General features: G+C 39.9%; 1 protein-coding gene across 1 annotated transcript in view; it reads right to left on the bottom strand.

Moving 5' to 3' along the window:
* Positions 1 to 21116, bottom strand: part of FRYL (FRY like transcription coactivator) — a 321897-nt gene that overhangs the window by 144891 nt on the left and 155890 nt on the right. Inside the window, exons 24-32 of the mRNA XM_074951439.1 lie at positions 16991 to 17115; positions 11772 to 11829; positions 9764 to 9855; positions 6673 to 6845; positions 6041 to 6201; positions 5306 to 5416; positions 3252 to 3406; positions 2368 to 2467; positions 1242 to 1410 (exon numbers count right to left, since the gene is read on the bottom strand). Of these exons, the coding sequence (XP_074807540.1) occupies positions 1242 to 1410; positions 2368 to 2467; positions 3252 to 3406; positions 5306 to 5416; positions 6041 to 6201; positions 6673 to 6845; positions 9764 to 9855; positions 11772 to 11829; positions 16991 to 17115 (1144 nt within the window). The remainder of the gene's footprint in view (positions 1 to 1241; positions 1411 to 2367; positions 2468 to 3251; positions 3407 to 5305; positions 5417 to 6040; positions 6202 to 6672; positions 6846 to 9763; positions 9856 to 11771; positions 11830 to 16990; positions 17116 to 21116) is intronic.

Below are 21116 nucleotides of genomic sequence, written 5' to 3'. Positions count from 1 at the left end.
CAAGATTCTTTCCATCTCACTTCAGACTATTATAAAATATTTCACTTGATTATGGAGCCAAGAACTGCAGGATAAAAAAGGATTCCAATTTTGACTTTCAATTATTATTGTACTTATTTTGGTGTTTAATTTTGACTGCTGGTAGATTAGCACATATAACTTTCTAAAACAATTATTTTATTAATTTGTTAATTCTGATTGCATAAATTCAAGCAACATTGGTTGTTTCAATGAAACAAGTTTTAAAAAATATGCAGAAGTTTAAAAAAAGGTTTGTTTATGATATGCATGATTTATTCATAAACTAAGTGGAAGCTTGTACATTAAGCAATTTACCACACTGCTGCTATACACTACCAAAGAGTGAACCACAGAATGTGAGAACAGGAAGTTACATGGGCTATATATTACAGTGAACAGAATGTGTTGGCATGTGAATTTTCTTGTCAGTGTCTTTCAAGTAAATCTGCCATTTCATGTTTTTTTGGTGTTTATTTTTTAAAACTGATTCTTGTACAATTATAGTCAGTGTTTTTATCAGCTATTTTTCAGTACAAACTGAAAAACAAGATCTTTAAGTGTAGAAAAACTTTAACCAGATTATTAAGTTTAATCAACATGCTAGTGTCCCTTTAATTAATCACTTGAAAGTGAATTGAAAACCTAAATTCAATTTTTTTTTTAATTTTAGAAAAATGCATTAATTGACTCTACTAACTAGACCAATAAGAGTTAAAATGATTTCTGTGTTGAAAAACAAATGGTTTAAAATTCTGTCCCTTACCAATATTCTCCAAATATATCTTTGTTTTCTTAGATATCCGAGAGTAAGTCATTCTGTGAACTGTAGTACCAAGAATATCACTACAATCTATTCAAGCCACTGTATCTAAACTGTCACAAATTGATGTGTTCCTAGGATTTCTACAGCAAATAAGGAAATTCTAAGATGAGGAAAGGGCAGGGAAGAGAGAGAATTTTTAAAAACATAGTTAAAACTTAGGTCTGTGATGAGTGATCCCTCACAGGATGTTCAATGGGGCAGTCAGAATAATTTTCAGGGTTTCACTCCATTGTTTCAAATCTGAACAAAACATAACAAAAACTCAGCCTCCTCCACCCAAAATTCATTTGTAGTTCTTTGGTTTAAGCTTAGTGACCTACCTGTAATTAGATTACTTAAAAGAAGGATTCAAAATTTCTACAGACTACTACCAGCCTGGTTAAGTGCTCTACTGTACCTGAGAAGACAGCAAGAGTTAGCTCAGGGTACGTCCTTGCTAATTCCTCCGACAGTTGATAATATGACACAGAATACAGGTGTGGCAAAGGAGAAGGCTGACCCAGTACCCCATCACCTCTCTGAATCTCCAATTTGTGAGCATAGCGAAACATCTTAGGTTCCAAGATCTGCAGTAATAAAATTCAGATATTTGAAGCTAAATACAGAGCTGGGATAACATGGTTATCTTCTGAGGAAACATAATATATATTGTGCCATCATTTAAAGTGTTGCAGCTTAGCAGAGTCATAAATTCTTGGCCATCTGGGACTCATTCCATTTGAGAGCCAGTCAAAGCTGTCAATTTCAAAGTTCTATTTTCACATCCTATTGCATGAAATATAAGCTTCCATAGTGAAAGCTGAAGTAATTCAGATCAATATTACCTTAAAATTATTCCATGAATAATATAATTCCTGCTCAGAAATGACCTAGGACTTGACTATCGAGGCAGTGCAGGTCAGGTTTGAGGTGGCAAAGCTGTGCAAAACTAGTACAGCAGCTGTTGGTACGGTTTTATTTTAGTTTGATTGATCTTAAGCACTGACATTCACATAGGAACAGAGGGGAGAATCTCAGAAGTGCTCAGCATTGGCCTAACTCTGCTCACACTGACGTCAACAATAAAGTTCCCATTGAATTCAATAGGAATAGTGTTTAGGCAACAGTGAGACCTCTTAAAAATCCCAAAGACTAAAGACTTGAGGCAAATTACTAGCATACTGGCAAAAGTGGGGTGCAGGGAAAGAATTGTGCTTTCCCTGTAATAATCCTGGAATGGCACTGCTACACACTATCCCTTTCACAGGGCCAACTTGAAAACCTTAATCTAGCTTTTATATTTCAAAAAGATGCTATGAAACAATACGGCCCAGATCCTCAGCTAGAGTAAATGGCCAGATAGCTCCATCAAAGTCAATTTACCTGTGCAGATTCACAAAAGATAATGATCTGTCCCTAAATCTTTACTAAAAATGCAACAAAAATAATGCACTCTGCATTTCATTGATGAAGATAAAGCTGAATGATACCAGAAAAATCTTTTGTAAACATACAATATATTAAAATGAAATTTTCTCACAAACCTGTAATAGTTGCATAGCAACTTCATAGATAGCCCTAGCAGAATCAGCGGCTTTAAACATTATCAGATTTAGGATGATCACTGTATCACATTGGTAATCCCTAGAGAAGAATCGTAAATATCAGTTAAAATAACATTTTTTAAAATATAGTTAAATCTGTTTTATCTGGCATGTTGGGGGATTTGGGGGGTTCAGGTAAGTGAATAATGCCGGTTAACTAAGAGGGAGAGAGTTTGGGTGCGGGTGTGGGGCTGGAGCATTGGCGGGGGTGTGGGATGAGGGCTCTGGGAGGGAGTTTGGGTGCAGGAGGGGACTCGGGGTGCCAGATCTGGGGAGCAATCATCTTGGGCTGCTCCCCGCGTCGACCTGTTCCGCCCAATGTGAGCACCCCCCAGATCCAGCACTCCAAGCCCCCTCCCGCACCCCAACCCCCTTCCCCGAGCCCTCTCCAGCACCCCAACCTCCTTCCCCACTCCAAACCCCTCGTGGCCAACCCTCCACCTAGGCGCAGCAGGGACATGTTGCTGTTTCCTGGGAGCCATGTGGCACCAGGTAGGGAGCCTGCCGGCCCCACGCCAACCGGACTATAAATGGGACTTTCTCTGAAGATTAGAAATGCCCATTTATAAAGCTTCTGGTTGGTACAGGGCCGGATAACCAAGCTTTCACTGTATATTTAGCTATTTTAACTATGAATTAGCTAAGCAAAGGTAAATTCATTTAGTTTAAGTATTGTATAGAATAATATATTTCAATGCTTTGAAATGTTTAACATTGAAAACAATATGGAAAACATGTTCCATTTAAGAGAAAACAAAACATTAATTCTATTTAAAATTGCAATTTGGGAATCTAATTGTAAATTTAAAAATTCTCTTTTGTACCTGTTCTGAAACACACTGGCTATGGCTTTAAAACAACCAGCTGCAACCCGCTTGGAACCTGTGTAACACCGATCCACAGCCCAATACAGGAGGTTACTCTGGTCAGGGTTGAGCTCCAACAGCAGCATAACTGCCTCACAGCCTAACTGATGCACCTATAGACCAGACAACAGTTTAAACAATTTAAAAAAACAGCAAAAGGCAATGGTTTACAAAATAATTTTAACAAGAACAGCTGACATTTAAAACTAACGAGTTGCAATAAGCAAGATTTAATTTTTAAAAAATAAAAACAGAGTAAACCTTAAAAATATCTATTTAACAGTTTTGTAGAATTAAGTTGTGAACTTTATTGGACCATATGTCTGCATAATATCATTCATTTTATCAGGTTTCAGAGTAGCAGCCATGTTAGTCTGTATCCGCAAAAAGAAAAGGAGTACTTGTGGCACCTTAGAGACTAACAAATTTATTTGAGCATAAGCTTTCGTGAGCTACCGCTCACTTCATCGGATGCATGCAGTAGAAAATACAGTGGGGAGATTTTAGATACACAAAGAACATGAAACAATGGGTGTTACCATACACACTGTAAGGAGAGTGATCAGGTAAGGTGAGCTATTACCAGCAGGAGGGAGGGAGGGAGGGTGGGGAAACCTTTTGTAGTGATGATCAAGGTGGGCCATTTCCAGCAGTTGACAAGAACATGTGAGGAACAGTAGGGGGGCGGAAATAAACATGGGGAAATAGCTTTACTTTGTGTAATGACACATCCACTCCCAGTCTTTATTCAAGCCTAAGTTAACTTTCAGCAGCCAGCGAACACTTCAATCTCTTTGGTCACTCGATTACAGACCTAAAAGTGGCAATTCTTCAACAAAAAAACTTCAAAAATAGACTCCAACGAGAGACTGCTGAATTGGAATTAATTTGCAAACTGGACACAATTAACTTAGGCTTGAATAAAGACTGGGAGTGGATGTGTCATTACACAAAGTAAAGCTATTTCCCCATGTTTATTTCCGCCCCCTACTGTTCCTCACATGTTCTTGTCAACCACTGGAAATGGCCCACCTTGATTATCACTACAAAAGGTTTGGGTTTTTTTACCCGCCCCCGCTGGTAATAGCTCGCCTTACCTGATCACTCTCGTTACAGTGGGTATGGTAACACCCATTGTTTCGTGTTCTCTGTGTATATAAAATCTCCCCACTGTATTTTCTACTGCATGCATCCGATGAAGTGAGCTGTAGCTCATGAAAGCTTATGCTCAAATAAATTTGTTAGTCTCTAAGGTGCCACAAGTACTCCATTAATTTTATCCTAATTCTCCCAAACCCTACCCTCCTATTGTTTGTTATTCTCACTTGTTTTATGTCTTGACCTGGGCCATGTCCTGAAAGCACAGGATGCAGGACAGCAGTTAAGCACATGCTTAATTCCACCGATTTCAGTGGGACTTAAGTGATGGACTTTCCTTAAGCGCTTTCCTGAATCAGAGCTCTAGATTGTAAATTCTTTGGGATAAGATTCAAGTCTTTCTATATGTTCGCATATTATCTAGCACAATAGGCCACCTAGGAGCTACTGTAATACAGAGAAATAAAACCAACAATAATTTGCTTTTAGACTTGAAAAGTTTTGTCTTCATAATTCCCTATGCATGATACAATCTCACTGAGCTGATGCATAAAGTCCCTACCCCAGCCATCTTTAATTCTCTCAGAGACCCACTACTGCTGTGCTGCTGCTTACAGTGAATCAATTGATTTGTATATAATTTGTCAGTTGCTGTTCCTGTTCCCTTTCACCTAACTTCTGTCTACTTGTCTGCCTGCTCTTAGACTGCGAGCTGCTTGGGAGCAGGGACCATCTTTCTTGAGTGATCAGATAGTGCCTAGTGAGCACCACTGTAACTAAATGCATTAATAAGTAATAATAATAAAGATGTATAAGGCGCAAGCTGATCTAGAACATTTGTGCCAATTTGACCTCAAGACTCTTAAATCACACACTGATGGTTAACAAACATTTACTGATGCTGCCTACTTTACCTTTTTGTCTTGTGAATCCAAAACATTATCCAGCCATTTGTACAAATAACCATCTGATGAGAGTCCTACGTTATCTGCAACAGGGCCACAACACAGTACAGCAGACATAGCCTTTAGAAAGTAATTGAAAAAACAACACATTTGAATATCAGATTGGGCTAGAGCAGTTATAGCTAATCCTTTAAAATACTATCAGAGGACTCTAACATCTATTCAGACCACTGCCAGGACCAAGGCCACCAGGAACTCTGTTTAACATTTTGTTCAAGGAATCACAGAACCAACCCTACAGCTCTGAATTCCCAGACAGGAGAAGCTATCTGTTCTGAAAAGTTTACCTTTATTCCATAAGAGACAGTACATTAGTTTGGCTGGGGCTATACTGTAATGCACTCTGATTCAGAAGATCGTTGATCTGAACAATACTGAAATTCTATCTTGCTGAGCAATTAGGGGATGAGGTCATGGGAAGCTTAGCACTAATATCAACTTGTACTTGCTGCAGGACCATGCTGAAATTACAGCAGTGGGAAGGGGGCAGGAGAAGTTATGATTAGAATGTAAAAATAATTAATCCAGGAATAATTTTGGGCTGAGATAACATTTGCCTACATCAGCCAGGACAAGGAAAATTCCATGTTTGGACTAATGGCAAAGAAGTGCAAACTGGCAAAAATGTTTAAGTAAGGACAATACAGGGAAATAATTTCTCAAGTTCAGAAAGTGTTAAAATACCTTCAAAGCACAGTACTGGTGTCTGTTTATCTGCATATTCCTATCACTGTATCTATCCAGGGGGGTAAACATGATGCTAAATGGACCTGCCCAGTGACTGAACAACATAAAGAGACTGTGACGTAGGCTCTGCTGAGGAAAGACACTTCTTCTCTGGTGCACTGTAAGAAAAGCACATACAGTGTTTGACCAATTTTTCACTACAGAATTTGTACACTAAATTTATAAGACAAAAAACAAAACAAAAATTACCCAAATGCCTCCCCAAATGAATTAGAAACAAGCACGGTACTATACAGGCAAAGTTCAACAGCATAACAGCTTTTTAAAAAATAAGTTACTATATCATCGAATGAATGTCACCGGTATGAAAGAACAGAAGCAGTACACAACGAGTTTAGCAATTATTAGCCTGGAAAGAAATATGTTCAAACTTGGTAACCAAGTCTTTTAGTAACAAGAATTTAATTTTTAGATTTAAAAATACTATCAGTGATCACTTCTGAAAAGTTCATATTGTCAGTTTTAAATACCATTTTTAGCATTGTAAATTTCTATAACTTCAGGAACAATGTGTGTTTCTGGTGTATTAAAATAAGTCATCAAAACCTTTTCAAGTGTATTGAGCATACCTGGAACATTTTGAATGATATTTGCCACTAAGGCACTAAAATGGCATCGGATATCTTTCAATGTGTCAGAGTCCTTTTCATTTTCTGCCTCCAGGAGTTGTCTAGTGAGATCGACATACTCCAATAAAGTGTTGTTGAGGGAATGTGTTTCATTATCAAGGCCACCACTTGCACTTAAAAATAAAAATAAAATATTCAGAGTATTATGATAAGTAGAGACATACTATATATTTCTTTAAAAAGCTGCAAAGGATATGCAAAATTCAAGAACTTTCTTTTAAAAGACTTTTTACTAAACCAAGTCATTTTACTGGTATTTGGTTCGAGGCCCTTTCTTACCACATTTTTGTTGTCTTAGCAAGAAAAGCACTAATGAAACTGGACCCAATAACCAGGCCTTGTAAATCAGGAGCATCTCTAATACTAAAACAGAATAATAATTTTTTGTTCAGGGTTATGGTTTAACACCCCCTACCCCCTGAAAATGCTTGCACATTATAAACGAACAAGGTACACACCTAAAATAAATGGATAATTTCAATGTGCTTGGTCAAAAAGTAAATACTTTATCTTCTGAGCCAGAGACAAAGGTCCTCAGTATTTTATGCTATACTGCAGAGTACTAACTGGAAACAGCAGCTATATACTCTATTCTAAATAAAAAGAAAAGGAGTACTTGTGGCACCTTAGAGACTAACAAATTTATTAAGGTGCCACAAGTACTCCTTTTCTTTTTATGAATACAGACTAACACGGCTGCTACTCTGAAACCTATTCTAAATAGGTTCTTATATCAGCCTCATTACTATGGCATCTGAGTGCTTTCTAGTAGTGCTTTAAGTAACGTGAGTAACATCTGTCACATGTGGTTGATGCTCTCTCATCTTGTCCTCTGGAAGAGAACTGTGCATGCAATGGAATGTTTTGTACTGGTAGGATTTTTTTTCTTTAAATGTACACAGTGATATGTTTATATTAGAGAAGGCAGGTCAAAGAAGTGTGCCTTGCCCTTGGAGCAGAAAATGGTGAAGTTTGCAGTAGTCCTCAGTTCCTGTAAGAGTTTGTTCCACAGACTCAGACTGGCAACAGAGAAAGTTCTGTCTCCTGCACAGTCAAGCAGCAGAGTTGTCAACAACAATCCTCATCCTGGAGCTCTAGGCTACTTTTTGATATGTTCAGCGCAGGCCAGTGAGTACCTTGAAGACAAGGACTAAGACCTGAATATTACTCATATTCGATGGCAAGCCAGTGTATAGAGTGGAGGACAGATCTGATGTGCTGGCAGTAGCCTATGTTGCTGAGGAGATCCTCTACTAGCTGGAGTTTAAGGGCTGATGGCTTCATACCCAGGTATACTGCATAGTCCAGCTGGGAGGTGACAAAAAAAAAAAGCTTATTACTGAGGGCTGGTCATTGTCCACCAGGATGGGACAAAGTCTCCTAGTCACTCAGAGATGGTAGAAGGTGTTACTCATAGACGCTGCTGCTACATAAGAGCTTAGTGTTAGCAAGAAATCCTAAACTTCTAAACTACAAACTGAATTCACCAATTGTGGGTATATATCTTCATCAAAGGAGACTGCTCTGCGGCTGCAAACTGCTTTCCCCTCTATCCACAAACATAACTTTGGTCTTGATCAGCTTCAACTTCAACCAGTTGCTCTTAATCAGTATAGCCAGCTAACAGTTATGCATGATAATATGACAAACGCTCGTCACTATCATAAATTTGTAAAATAAAGATATTTTCCCCTTGAATTGAAGCTGCTGAAATGTTTAGTACCTATCACTTTTGCATATCTACTTTAATGATCCACATATAATTGTATATGTTCACAGGCACTATAAAACTTTCTATTATAATATGGTGGTGACATCAGCTCAGACAACAGAGCTGCCAGGGTTTATACTGTGCAGAGGCTAGAACATAAACTTTTGTACACTACACTATTGTAAGTCCATTCTCAATCAAGCTGTTTAGCAAGAGAATTTTCGAAGGCCATGATTCTGCAAAGGCTTCCACCCACGTGGTACTTTATGCCTGTGCACAGTCTGATTAGCCTCAGTGAGAATCTTGAGGGAATAAGGTGCTATACAGATTTTTTTGCAGACTGAAATCAAAATGTCCCTCATTTTACATAATATTTTATTGGATTTTTTTCCTCTTTTAACCTTTAGAATCAAAAGTCAAATTATTTGGCATAAAGTTACACAATAACAAGGGCAGATACATTCACCCTTTCACTTTTTTACCCTCCCAATACCCAAAATTTACAAGAGACTATCATCAAAATTATGCTTGATTTATAAATCTTAAAGGACTTCCATAAAAGTGATACCTTACATTTTAGACTACATTAACAAACGTTTATATTCCTACCTCCCCTGCCCCCCCCATGTTTTATTTTAAATATCTCCAGGGGGTTCAATATTAATAAATCACATTTTCTTCTTTTCACAGGACTCATTGTATAACATCAGGATGTTACTGCAGGAAGAGCCCAGTTAGAATATCTGTCTCCGGCTTGGGATCTCAACTATAAAAGTAGCTCAAGGGCTTTATACTTGATCCTGTAATTTAACTCATTCACTACTGACAAGGTCCTATACAAAAAGAACACACATGCAAACACAAACCTGTGTGTCACACTTACGCATCTCACTGAAAACGTGAGATGTTCCATGGCATTTCAGATAAAATAGAGTGGTCAGAAACTCAGATGTAAATGTATAGATATTGATCAGCATATCTTTTTGTTTTTAAAATTAGTATTTACAAACTCCTTATGGATTTTTGTTTGTTTGCTTTATTTGGTCTTTAAAAAAACATGGGAACAAGGCAAAATATTGATTATTCCAGTATGCTATTTTAATAGTGAAATATTATTGTCATTGAAATCCTCCTACAAGACTAATGGGGAATAATCCCTTACGGGGATTATTGTGTATTATGCTGCTCTAAATTAATTTTAAGTGATTGTTCAGTTGTACCATAAGGTGAAACAGACAAATGTATAGAGAAACTATTGGCTCTTAATTCAGAAGTTTGTTAGGGAAATAAACAATGCCTTCTCATCAACTCCACACCTACCTGTGACTAATAACACCAGCATCTGCCAGCAGTTCAAATATTCGTACTAGCTGTACTCGTAAAATATCTCGACGCCTGCGTCGTTTCATATTCTGTTCAGTGGAAAAATACAAAATTACATGGAGCAGTGGAGTGAATAAGGATAATATCAGTTTGGCCTATAGGGACACAAAGAGAGTCATGACTCCACTCATGTCGGTACCACTACAGCTTTCAGTAGTGAGTCACAGACTTTTTTTATTTAAACAGATTTACTGTACAATTTTAATGGAGTAGATAATGGGTCACATTCATTCCTTGTGTAACCTCTCAGACTTCCATGAAGAACACTATTATTTACTTCTTCAACTGGGTACAATGGAAAAGTATTGCTCCATGATTTAGATTGTTAAGAGAGAGTGATTCAGTTATGGGCTTCTGTAATAACATGTCGTAAATCATCAGAGCACACATTAAAATAAAAAAGAATGAAAACAGGAGAGTTTTGGTCTGATTTACTTTATAATGCTTTTTGAATATCACAGTTTCTACAGGGCTTGAACTGAGCAGGGACTGGCTGGAGTAAGAGGGGCAGGTGGAAACTGTTACCCTAACTAAAATAGGTTGTTTAAAGTCAGATTTTGCCCCCACACCAATCCCTGGGACTACTTGTGGAATAAGGAAAAGGGTCAGATGTTGGCCTTCAACAAAGCTAACAATCTTTTAGAACCAAGCTCTGCCTCCCTTACTCACATGAGTAGCACCATACTCTGCCAGAAGTCCCATTTAAATCAATGGGACAACTCAGCCTGAGTAGCAATGGCAGAATCCAGGTCTCAGATTGTAAACTCTTCAAGGGGGGCAGTTATATTTAAATTTGTGTCTTATATAGCAAACACGTTGTGAAGAAAAGAAGGAAAACAATTACCCACATTGTTTACCATTTGAGCCCAATGGTAACTTTTAGTTCTAAATATAGTACAGTCTACTTATTCCAATGATGTGCCAATTGAACTCAAACTACTAAGCTATACATGAATAGCACCACATGAATAAAGTTCTCTGAAAGTAAATTTGACATGATCTTCTGTAATAGTATATTGCATCTTTACATTTCACCCCACCATACTGTAAAGTACAGATGTGTAAAGACTGGCATTTGTATGACTAGCATAGGTAAATGTAGGACTTTGAAAAAAATGCATTATGGCACACAGTTGTGTGACTGGATGTTCCTATCAGCTATACTTAAAATATAAAATTCAGAGCAAATGATCAAAAATAAAACAGTTATTATCTGGGGTACCTATCAATTGTCTTTTACTCTGTGTTCATACAGCACCTATCACACTGGGGTCTTGATGCTTATTAAGGACTTTCAGTGCTATCATAGAACAAATAATGCACTGGTTTGTGTCACCTTTTTGTTTTCCTTTGAATATACTGACATCCAGGCTCATTGCAAGTTAAAAGCACTTGTTTGGTTCCACACTTCAATATGTACCATACATACTGGTGATATGCTATCCATCAGAGAAAGCTTGTTCATCGGGCTGGAAGAGGTCAGGTAAGTTAATGTTTTCTCCAAAAATTGTCCTAGTTAGAGAAACCATATTTTTCTCACTCCTATGTGCAGTGCACACTGAGCCTCTCTGACCGATGGGATGTCACCAACACAACATTCTGAGCAAAAGCAAACAGACTGCATTTGACTTGGATACCGGGACATAAAAAATAAGGTGGAAAAAAATATTTTAAACTATTAGCTATTACTAACAAAATTACTGTGGCAAGAGGGGCTTTCAGTACATAGTTCTAAAGTTAAGGATTTGATTTAAAAAAATAATTAATATATATGCAAGTTACCTTGAAAGGAATAAAAAAAGTTTTGACAATTTTAGTTATTTATTTAAGCTACATTATTTTATGTTAGCCATAGCCATTAGAGAACAGATAGTAATATTTTTCTACGATGTTTGTGGAAAAATAGTTATATGATCCTGAGCACAAATAAAAATATCCTTATTACCTCTGGTCTTCTTTCAAGTGCTTCCTTAATTATAGGATGTAATTCTTCTATTAGTTCCCTGGATAAAAATGATAGACCAATCACTTAATTAGTAGTGAAGATGCAAAATGTCTTACAGAAACAAATGTTGTAAAACTTATATTAAAAATGAAAATATTTCTAGTTTTGCTTTCATTGACAGTGACTTTATGAAACAAATTAATATTTAAAAGACAGGACACAGACTTTGCTAATATGGAAGACAGAACATCAATCTGACCTTTCTCAAACTAATAATAACTGAAAAGGAATTTACCATCTATTACAACACCAGTATCTGAGACAGCACAGTATAACAAGCAGCCCCCAGACTTCAGATTTGGTGGCATGTGGCCCGACACTTTTTATTAACGGAATCCCCGCTAGTTCATAGCACTGAGAATATGGACAGTCTGATACCCTTGATGAGTCCTTGAATGGAAAATGACTGACCTGTATTCTGCTACAATCTAAGAAGATGTTTGAAAGAATGGCTTTATCTTGGTCAGACGGTAGCATAGCGCTTTCTTATATCTAGACTATAGGCCAATCATCCCTGGTAGTGAAAGGGGTTTGGGCAAGCTGACTGATTCTGGAAGAAATCAAGGACCAATTTAGATAAGAATTTGGGGTGATGACAAATTATAGCCTTATTTTTATGGAATACAGTAAACAATGCCCCAGCCATTAATGCCTGGATCTTTCAAACTCTCCAGGCTCCCAAAGAAGAATAAATATGTGAAATAGGGTCTTTAGAAAAATCTTGTCACTATAAGATGAAAGAATTCAGGAGAGACCTGTCATTGTGAAGAAAATGCCAAAATCACAAACTGGCACACACACACACTGAGTTGAAAGAGAGACCAGGTCATTCAAGGTGAAACTGGTAGTTCAGAACAAAGGGAACAGATGACTGGAAAGAAGATATTTACTGTCTTGCCCAGATGGGGAACCATTTCCATTTCAAACAGTAGGAGTTTCTGGTGGAAGGTTTCCTGTTCTCCAGCAGAAGTTTCCGGACTTACCCAATGCAATCATGTCCAAAATGCTCAACAGCCAGTTTCTGAGCTCTCAGCTCAGGAATCAATGTACAGAATCTGGCTCTACTCCTAGTGCAGGAGATCTACTGAGCTGTGTGGAACTAAAGATTAAAGGATCAAAAACCAAGTGAAGTAAGTCAGAGTGCCATAACTGAAGGGGCCATGCTCAGGTTACAAGAAACACCATGACGCTTTCTCATCTGCTTTTTCTGCAGCAATTTGTAATAAGAAATATTGGAGGGAAAGCAGAGATAAACATATGGACTGGAGCAATGCATCTATTAAAGATTTCAGACGTCTCCCTCCTGAAGCAGAATTGTTTGCACTTAATATTGCGTTCTGTGGCAAACAAGTCCATTCCATAGTCCATCATGCAAGCAGAGCACTGGTCCTCATCAGTTTGAGGGAATCTCTCCTTCTGGGTGCTTAACTTCCTGTGGTGGCTGTTTTCTTCTTCTGGAAGATGGAGAATTGCAAGGGTGACATGGTGATTGACAGGAGTTCAAAAATTTCATGGCTTCCTGATCCAGAAGCATTGAGCCCACTTTCCACTGCAAATTGATATAATACAGAATGGTTGTATAGTCTGTTAAAATCTAAAGAGAGGTGACCTTTGGTTGCGGAATTTCTTGCACGATGGCTAGACAAGTCTTAATTCCATAAGAATAGCTATACTGAATCAGACCATCCAGCCCAGTATCCTGTCTTCTGACCATGGCCAGTGCCAGACACTTCAGAAGGAATGAGCAGGTCACAGCAATTATTGAGGGATCCATCCCCTGTCATCCAGTTCCAGTTTCACGCATTCATAGGTTAGGGACACCTAGAGTATGGGGTTGCGTCCCTGACCATCTTGACTTATAGCCACTGATATACCTATTCTCCATGAACTTATCTAATTTTTTTAAAAACCCAATTATACTTTTGGCCTTCACAACATCCCATGACAAAGAGTTCCACAGTTTGACTTGGTGTTGTGTGAAGAAGTATTTCCTTATATTTGTTTTAAACCTGCAACCTATTAATTTCATTGGGTGACATCTGGTTCTTGTATTATGTAAAGGCATAAACAACACTTCCTTAATTTACTTTCTCCACACCATTCAGAATTTTATAGACTTTTATAATATCCCCCCTTAATCATCTCTTTTGTAAGCTGAAAAGTCCAAGTCTTTTTAATCCTCCTTGTATAGAAGTTGTTTCATATCCTAATCATTCATTAGGATACGAAACAAAGTGCCACAAAGTGATTGTTTATTCCTATTGCTCCTCTTCTTCATTCTCTGTACCTTTTCCAATTCTAAAACATCTTTTTTGAGATGGGGTGACCGGAACTAAACTCAGTATTCAAGGTGTGGGCATACCATAAAGTACTATGGATTTATATAGTGGTATAATATTTTCTGTATTATCTATCCCTTTCCTAATGGTTCTGTTAGATGGTACAAAATGTTTCTTTGTCTTCTACAGAGTAGGGGGTGCAAGTGGCTGGTGTATGCCAGACCATCTTAGCTGGCTCTAAATATAGCCTCATTGATAAGAAGTGCCACTGCGGCTAGTGCCAGCAGTCTGGATGATATCTAGCAAACTGTGAGTGGTGTCCTGGATTTCCTCTAGAAGGACTGGAGTGCAACCACAATTCTTCTCAGATTCCATCCACAATCCTTCCTCTAGAGGGACTGGAGTGCATCCACAATCCACTCTGGTGGTGATGGTGAGGCTGGTGCAACTGCCTCCTCAGGAGATGAGGACAGTGCCACAAAGTGATTGTTTATTCCTATTGCTCCTCTTCTTCATATTGCTCCTGAGATAACTATGGTTTATCTCTATGAGGCAATCTCTCTCTGAACTCCTGCTCTGATCCCCTGAACTCGGGGGTCTCAAATATAGGTCCAGGAATCCTAATAGGACAAGTAGAAGAAAGGATGTGGCCCCATGGAGAGTTTACCAATTGTCCTGCACTAGATATGTCATGTGGAAGGAAGGAGGGAGGAGTCCTGCAGAACCTGAAACCCCTATATGGGCTACTCTTGTGCCTCAGTGCAGACAAGGGAGTCAGAGTCTTTATCTGGAGTTCATCCAAGGAATGTGTATCCTCATATACCATAATTGGAGCTAATGGTACTGGATGCCTGGTAGAGCAGTGGTTCTCAATCAGGGGTCTGGGGCCGCCTGAGGGGCCATAAGTAGGTTCCAGGGGGTCTGCCAAGAGGGCTGGCATTAGACTTGCTGGGACCCAGGGCAGAAAGCTGAAAGCAGAAAGACTTCAGCCCCAGGGCTCCAAGCTCCACCACCCAGGGCTGAAGCCAAAGCCTGAGCAACTTAGCTTCACGGGGCCCCCTGTGGTGTGGGGCCCCGAGCAACTGCCCTGCTTGCTAACCCCTAACCCCGGACCTGGCTTTTATATGCAGAAAAAACAGTTGTTGTGGCATACGTGGGCCATGGAGTTTCTACAGCATGCGCGGGGGGGGAGGGGGCGGCGTGGCATGCAGCACTCAAAACGAAAAAGGTTGAGAACCCTGTGGTAGAGTCTTAGCTGGTTGACAGTATCGGTGAATGCTGCACCAAAGAAGTAGGTACGTCTCTTGTGATCACTGGTGATGACGATATCAGTGATGTGCAGGTCATATAGGATGTAGTACCCAGCTTTAGAAGATAGGGAATGGGAAGGGCTTCTGCTTCTTGGTGGATCCAATGGTGTCTATTTAGGTTAGATCGGGGGAGCTGATACTGCAGAATCCTCCTTTTACCATGAGATGGTATTGTTGGTGTAGTCAGCAGTCATTGCCTTCCTCATCTTGCTGGGGCCACTCACTTCAGAGCACTCTTGGATCTCAGTGCTAACAGTGCAGATTCATGCTCCCTGTCTGCTCCTGACACACCTGTACCAGAGCATGGAGTCTCACCACATCTGAATGTAGGGGATTAAGTCCTCTTCTTAGATGAGGATTTGGGAGCTGTTTTTTGCTTGTTTTTTATGCAAGTGTTTGCTCACACTCTCCTTCCATCTGTGCTGTCTGCTGGGGTCTTCAGTTGTGACCTCCAATGATCCAGAGTCAGGAAGTAGTGTACTCAGAAGGGCACGTCTTAATGCCTCCAGCCAATGTACAGGGGGGTCTGATAGCTCAGGGTTGCTGGACTGGGGCCTCAAAGAGGACTACATCAAGAATATTCAGAGCGAGAATACTCAAATGTCAAGTCCGAGAGAGAAAGGCATGACAAATATTGCACTTGGAGGGAATATGTGACTCCCAAAACCAACATAAACAAGTATTGTGGAACTTACTAACCAGGAAGACCAGGGACAGGCCATGCACGACTTAATGCCAAGGCTCTTGGGCATGCTACATATCCCAGGAACCTCCAGACCTCTGCTAAGACTGACTGACTGACAAAGAGTAAAACTAAATTAACTATAAGACAAAGGAGAACTATTTACAACAAACCTGAACTGGAAGCAGGAATGCTAGCAAAGCTGCAGACATTGGAAGAATTCTGTCTCAGAGCACGAACAGTAGAAAGGAACTGAAGAGGTGGTCAGTCCATACCACTCCTTATGCCTTCAGTCTGGAGCACAAAGGTGCAGGTGCAGACAAAAGGATGCTCTTAGTAAAAAATCTTCCAGCCTCAGGTGCATGGAGCAGACACGTATAGAGGAGCATCACTCGAAGAAGGAGGGCCCGTTTTGCTGCTTTGATTTATTGGCTTAGTCAATTCTCTATGAGTATTTTTTGCTGCTGGAGGCTCATAATTTATGAATGTAAATTTAATTAACAGTTAGGGTGCTGAGAGCTTTTTGTATTGATGGTTTTTATTGTTATTTAAATATAAAAACAAATGTCAAATATCACAGGAGGCACAGTGAGTGTAGGACTATGTAACTGAGATGAACTGTTCTAACCCAAAACTACAGCAACAACTACTGACTGACCTTGAGAGCTAGTGTGATTTGGGCTTCAAGTGCAGTCTGTGTATCTATTATTTCAATATCTAGCAACCTTTGTCACATGTCTAACTGCTAACAAACAGGATCTATTCATTGGAGTTTTCAAGCCTGTTGGATATTTCTTTGTGTGTGGTTTTTAAAAGTTAAACTGAAATCAGAGTTCAGAACAATTTCATGATCAATTAGCAATAAAATGGTTAGTGCATAAAAATTACCTAAAAGCTCCTGGATTGGTCCTGCCAAGTCCCAGCACAAGGGATTCTGTAATTTCCATGCTCTCAGAGCGCATCATTGGAACTATGTGCTTAAACAAGGATGAAGGGGACGGACTGCCAATAACCTGAAGGAGAAAACAGAATATTTTTTTCTAGAAAGTAGTTATACAGTATCCAGCTGGTAGCATTAAAAAAAGTTTAATTTTATTTTAAATTATTTCCAAACTGAGAAGTTACTTGAAATAGTTATTATGAAAGGGAAACTTTTGCTCTAAACCAGTAACAACAGTCTCTCTGCATCATATTTTCATATCTTTATTAGGATGTTTTGTCCTTCCCTCACTTGTACAAATCTCATTTCCATTTGTAGACTGATACTTCTGGTTTTATATCAGGGCTTCTTTCTTGAGGGGATTAGCATAGAAACAAACGTCTCCTCTACTTCTTTGGAATACAGGATCTCTCATATTGCATAGGGCTCCAGACCAAGTGCACAGGTTTCAGTGACCTCCATAATATTGACATTATCTTCTTCCAGGCTGTACCTTTCGCCTGGAGAGCACCTCAAAAACCTGTCAAGCTGATACCTTTCCCTCATTCAAATCCCTCCTAAAAACTCACTGTGACACAGAAATCTCTTGGTGCCATCTGACAGAGGACCCAGGATGCATAAGGATTACAGGGATTCCCGGGTGTTTGGTATTTATATACTAGATCACCAAAGTGTGTCATGTAAGGTCTCTACTGAAAGCCCATGTCATGTCGGCCCTCATAATCATTGTGAAATGTTATGTAAAGATAATAGCTAAGGAGCTATGTATAGATACTGAAAATTATGTTCTTAAGGTCTGTGATTTGGGGCTGGTCACCATAAGGTGAGAAGCATGTTTCTTTCAGGCATGAAACGTTTATGTGTCTATCTACAAGTAAACTGCGTATTGTATGGTTCACAACGGAGACCCATTTACAGTCGAGTCAAATGCTAACCAAGGGATTGTGAAATCTTCCAATGAGGAAATTTACAGGAAGAAATAAACCAGCAGGAGGGAGTCCTATTTACAAGTGATTTTTGGATTATAACTGTAGGTACAGAGCTGGTCTGCATCCTGTACTGAGGGGACCAGCTGAGAGTGTGGCTTGTTTTGTGAAAATGGGATCACAGTATAGCTGGCTGAAAAATGCTGGTAAGTAATACTAGGTTCTAGAATGCATGTTATGATCTTATTTTATACGTAACCCTTTGTTTAATACTTCCATCTACTTGCTATTACCTGAATCTCTCTTTTTTTTTGGTTAAATAAACTCCTTATTTTCACTATAAACATATCAAAATGCTGTGTGTTTAGCAGAGTGGTGATCCTGAGGTAAAATTGGTAAACTGGCATGTACTATTCCTTTGGGAGTACTGAATCTGTGAATTCTGTGAGTGCCCAATGAAACAGAAGCTGGACACTCCAGGGGGATGTCCGTAGGACTTGGGGTTGGAGTGTACACCTGTAAAAAGAAAGTGGGGCCTGAGGACACCTAGAAGGCAGTGCTTGGGTGGCCAAAGGCTGGAGGTATTGGGGAACTGACCCACAGCAAGCACAGACAAGGCTTCTTCACACTAAAGACAGGTGATAGTTAGGTGTCTCACTATTCTGAATATTCCCAGCAAGCATCGCTCTCACTTCAACTGTAAAGTCTATAAAAAATTAACTTATTAATTTTCATTATTATCAAATATAAAGATTTTATTCACAACAAAGAGGACATGCAGTAACCACATCAGAGCATAATCTTTTTTATGTAACTTTCCTTTTCCCTTCCTGTCCCCATCATGTTTATTCTTTTTCTCACTGGCTGTATCATATCTAGGTTCTAGGTTATAAACTCTTTGTTGCAGGGAAATACACCTATTTGCTTTGTGAGGCACCAGGCACATCAGTAGTGAGCAAGAAGGGCGGACTATACAATATACATTGACAACACATCTTGAAGAACCACCATTAGTACAAGGTAAGTAACCATTTCTTCTTTTCCAAGTGTGTGTCCATATATATTCCACTGTCGGTGACTCACAAGCAGTGACCTAGATCACTGTAGGTGAGTTCAAGAGTCTACCTGAACGGTAATTGCAAGACAGCCTTCCCAATGTGGGCATCAGATCTTGATGCTGTCTCTGTAGACCACTGTTGGGTAAATGCTCTACATATCTCTATTATTGAAACATTTCTCAAGAAAAAAGAAAAGGAGTACTTGTGGCACCTTCATCGGATGATTAAGTGAGCTGTAGCTCACGAAAGCTTATGCTCAAATAAATTGGTTAGTCTCTAAGATGCCACAAGTACTCCTTTTCTTTTTGCGAATACAGACTAACACGGCTGTTACTCTGAAATTTCTCAAGAAGGTTGTAGAAGCTGCTTGAGCTCTCACACTGTGGACAGTAATCCTCAATGGTGGGTCTAACTTGGCTATTTCATAGCATAACTTAATGCACATAGAAATCCAATTAAAAAATCTCTGCTTTATATAGCCTGACCTTTCATCCTATCTTGAGATAAGCTATAAACAATCTAGGGGACACCCTAACTAGCTTAGTCCTGTCAAGGTAAACGGAGAGCGCCCTAAGTAAATGTAAGGTGTAAAGCTAGCTTTGTTGAATGTGGATTGAGAAAGACTACAGACAGATAAATTAGTTGGAAGAGATGAAAGTCAGTCAAAGACTGTCTTTGGTAATAATGGCAGATAAAATCTCAAAGTCATTCTGCCTTTAAAAAAATATAGTGTACTGAGGTCTTATCATGAGAGCTTGTTTTTCTGCCACCCTTCCAGCAGATGTTATTGATACTAGAAAGTTGAATAGATGAAAGAAGGAATATGTTTCTTAGGGCTCAAGAGGTGGCCCCATCAAACGCATCAGAACAATGTTAGATCCCAAGGAAGCGGAGGTCTCCTGACTGAGGGATACATCAGCATAAGGCTTTTCAGCAAGCTCTGGGAGGGAGTTTGGGTGCAGGAGGGGGCTCTGGGCTGGATCAGAGTGTTGGGGTGCAGGGTGCGGGCTCTGAGAGGGAGTTTGGGTGCAGGAGGTGGTACAGGATGCTGGCTCTAGGGGGGGGGGGTCAGGGCTGGGGCTTGGGGTGCAGGAGGGGGCTCAGGGCTGGGGTGCCGCCTCCTGCTGATGAGCACTTACCTCCGGCAACTCCCAGTCAGCAGCGCAGCATGGCTGTCGCTAAGGCAGGCTCCCCTACCCCGGCTCCACACTGCTCCCGGAAGGGGCCAACTTGTCCCTGCAGCTCCGGGAGGGTGTGGGAGGCACATGGCTCCACGCACTGCCCCTCTCTGTAAGCACCACCCCCGCAGCTCCTATTCGCTACAGCTCCCCATTTCCGACCAATGGGAGCTGCGGAGGCAGTGCTTGCAGGCAGGAGCAGAGCATGGAGGAAGACCCCTGCCCCATGGGCCACGTGGCTGTTTCCGGGAGCAGCGTGGGGCCGGGGCACGCAGGGAGCCTGCCTTAGCAGCAGCCCCATCACACCACCAGAGTTTGCGATCGACTCGGAGATCCTCTAGGATCAACCAGTTGATCATGATCGACAAGTTGGTGACCACTGCCCTATAGCAACCTACTCACCACAGATACCAATTGAAATTTCTATAGCAAACCACAAGTCTCTTCTGCTCACTATGTTAGTGGTAAAGAAAGTTGAAGAGAAGTTCAAGCATTAAAGAAAATTAGAGGCTAGCATTACGATTTCCAGTTTTTTCCTGGTGATTCAGAAACTTTTAGGGAGAGCCTTCTTCAGATCTGCCAGCCAGGTACTGAGCTCTCAATACAAAGTACCAGATGAAATAAACTTAGCTAACAAGTCAATCTTTCTCCAAGCTGTACTCTAGCATTTTTTTTAAATGGAATTTTTACAGCCACTGTCCATCCATTGTAATGGATTTCTTTTTAACAACTCAGGTTATGGCAGAGGCCACCAGCAGTCAAATAATTCCTTTGACAACCTACACAGCCTGTGGATAGGGAATAGTTGGTCTGTAATGCAGCTGTATTCAGGGCTCTTACCTAATGTTCTCCAAGTCATTACAGGTAAAGAGCATTTTTTTCTACCTTTTCCCTTAGGAGGGAAAACGCACT

The sequence above is a fragment of the Natator depressus genome, chromosome 4 (genome assembly GCF_965152275.1).
Source record: "Natator depressus isolate rNatDep1 chromosome 4, rNatDep2.hap1, whole genome shotgun sequence".
In the NCBI taxonomy this organism is placed as follows: Eukaryota; Metazoa; Chordata; order Testudines; family Cheloniidae; genus Natator; species Natator depressus.
The sequence above is the reverse complement of the archived record's forward strand: the minus strand, read 5'-3'. Positions and strand labels throughout refer to the sequence as shown.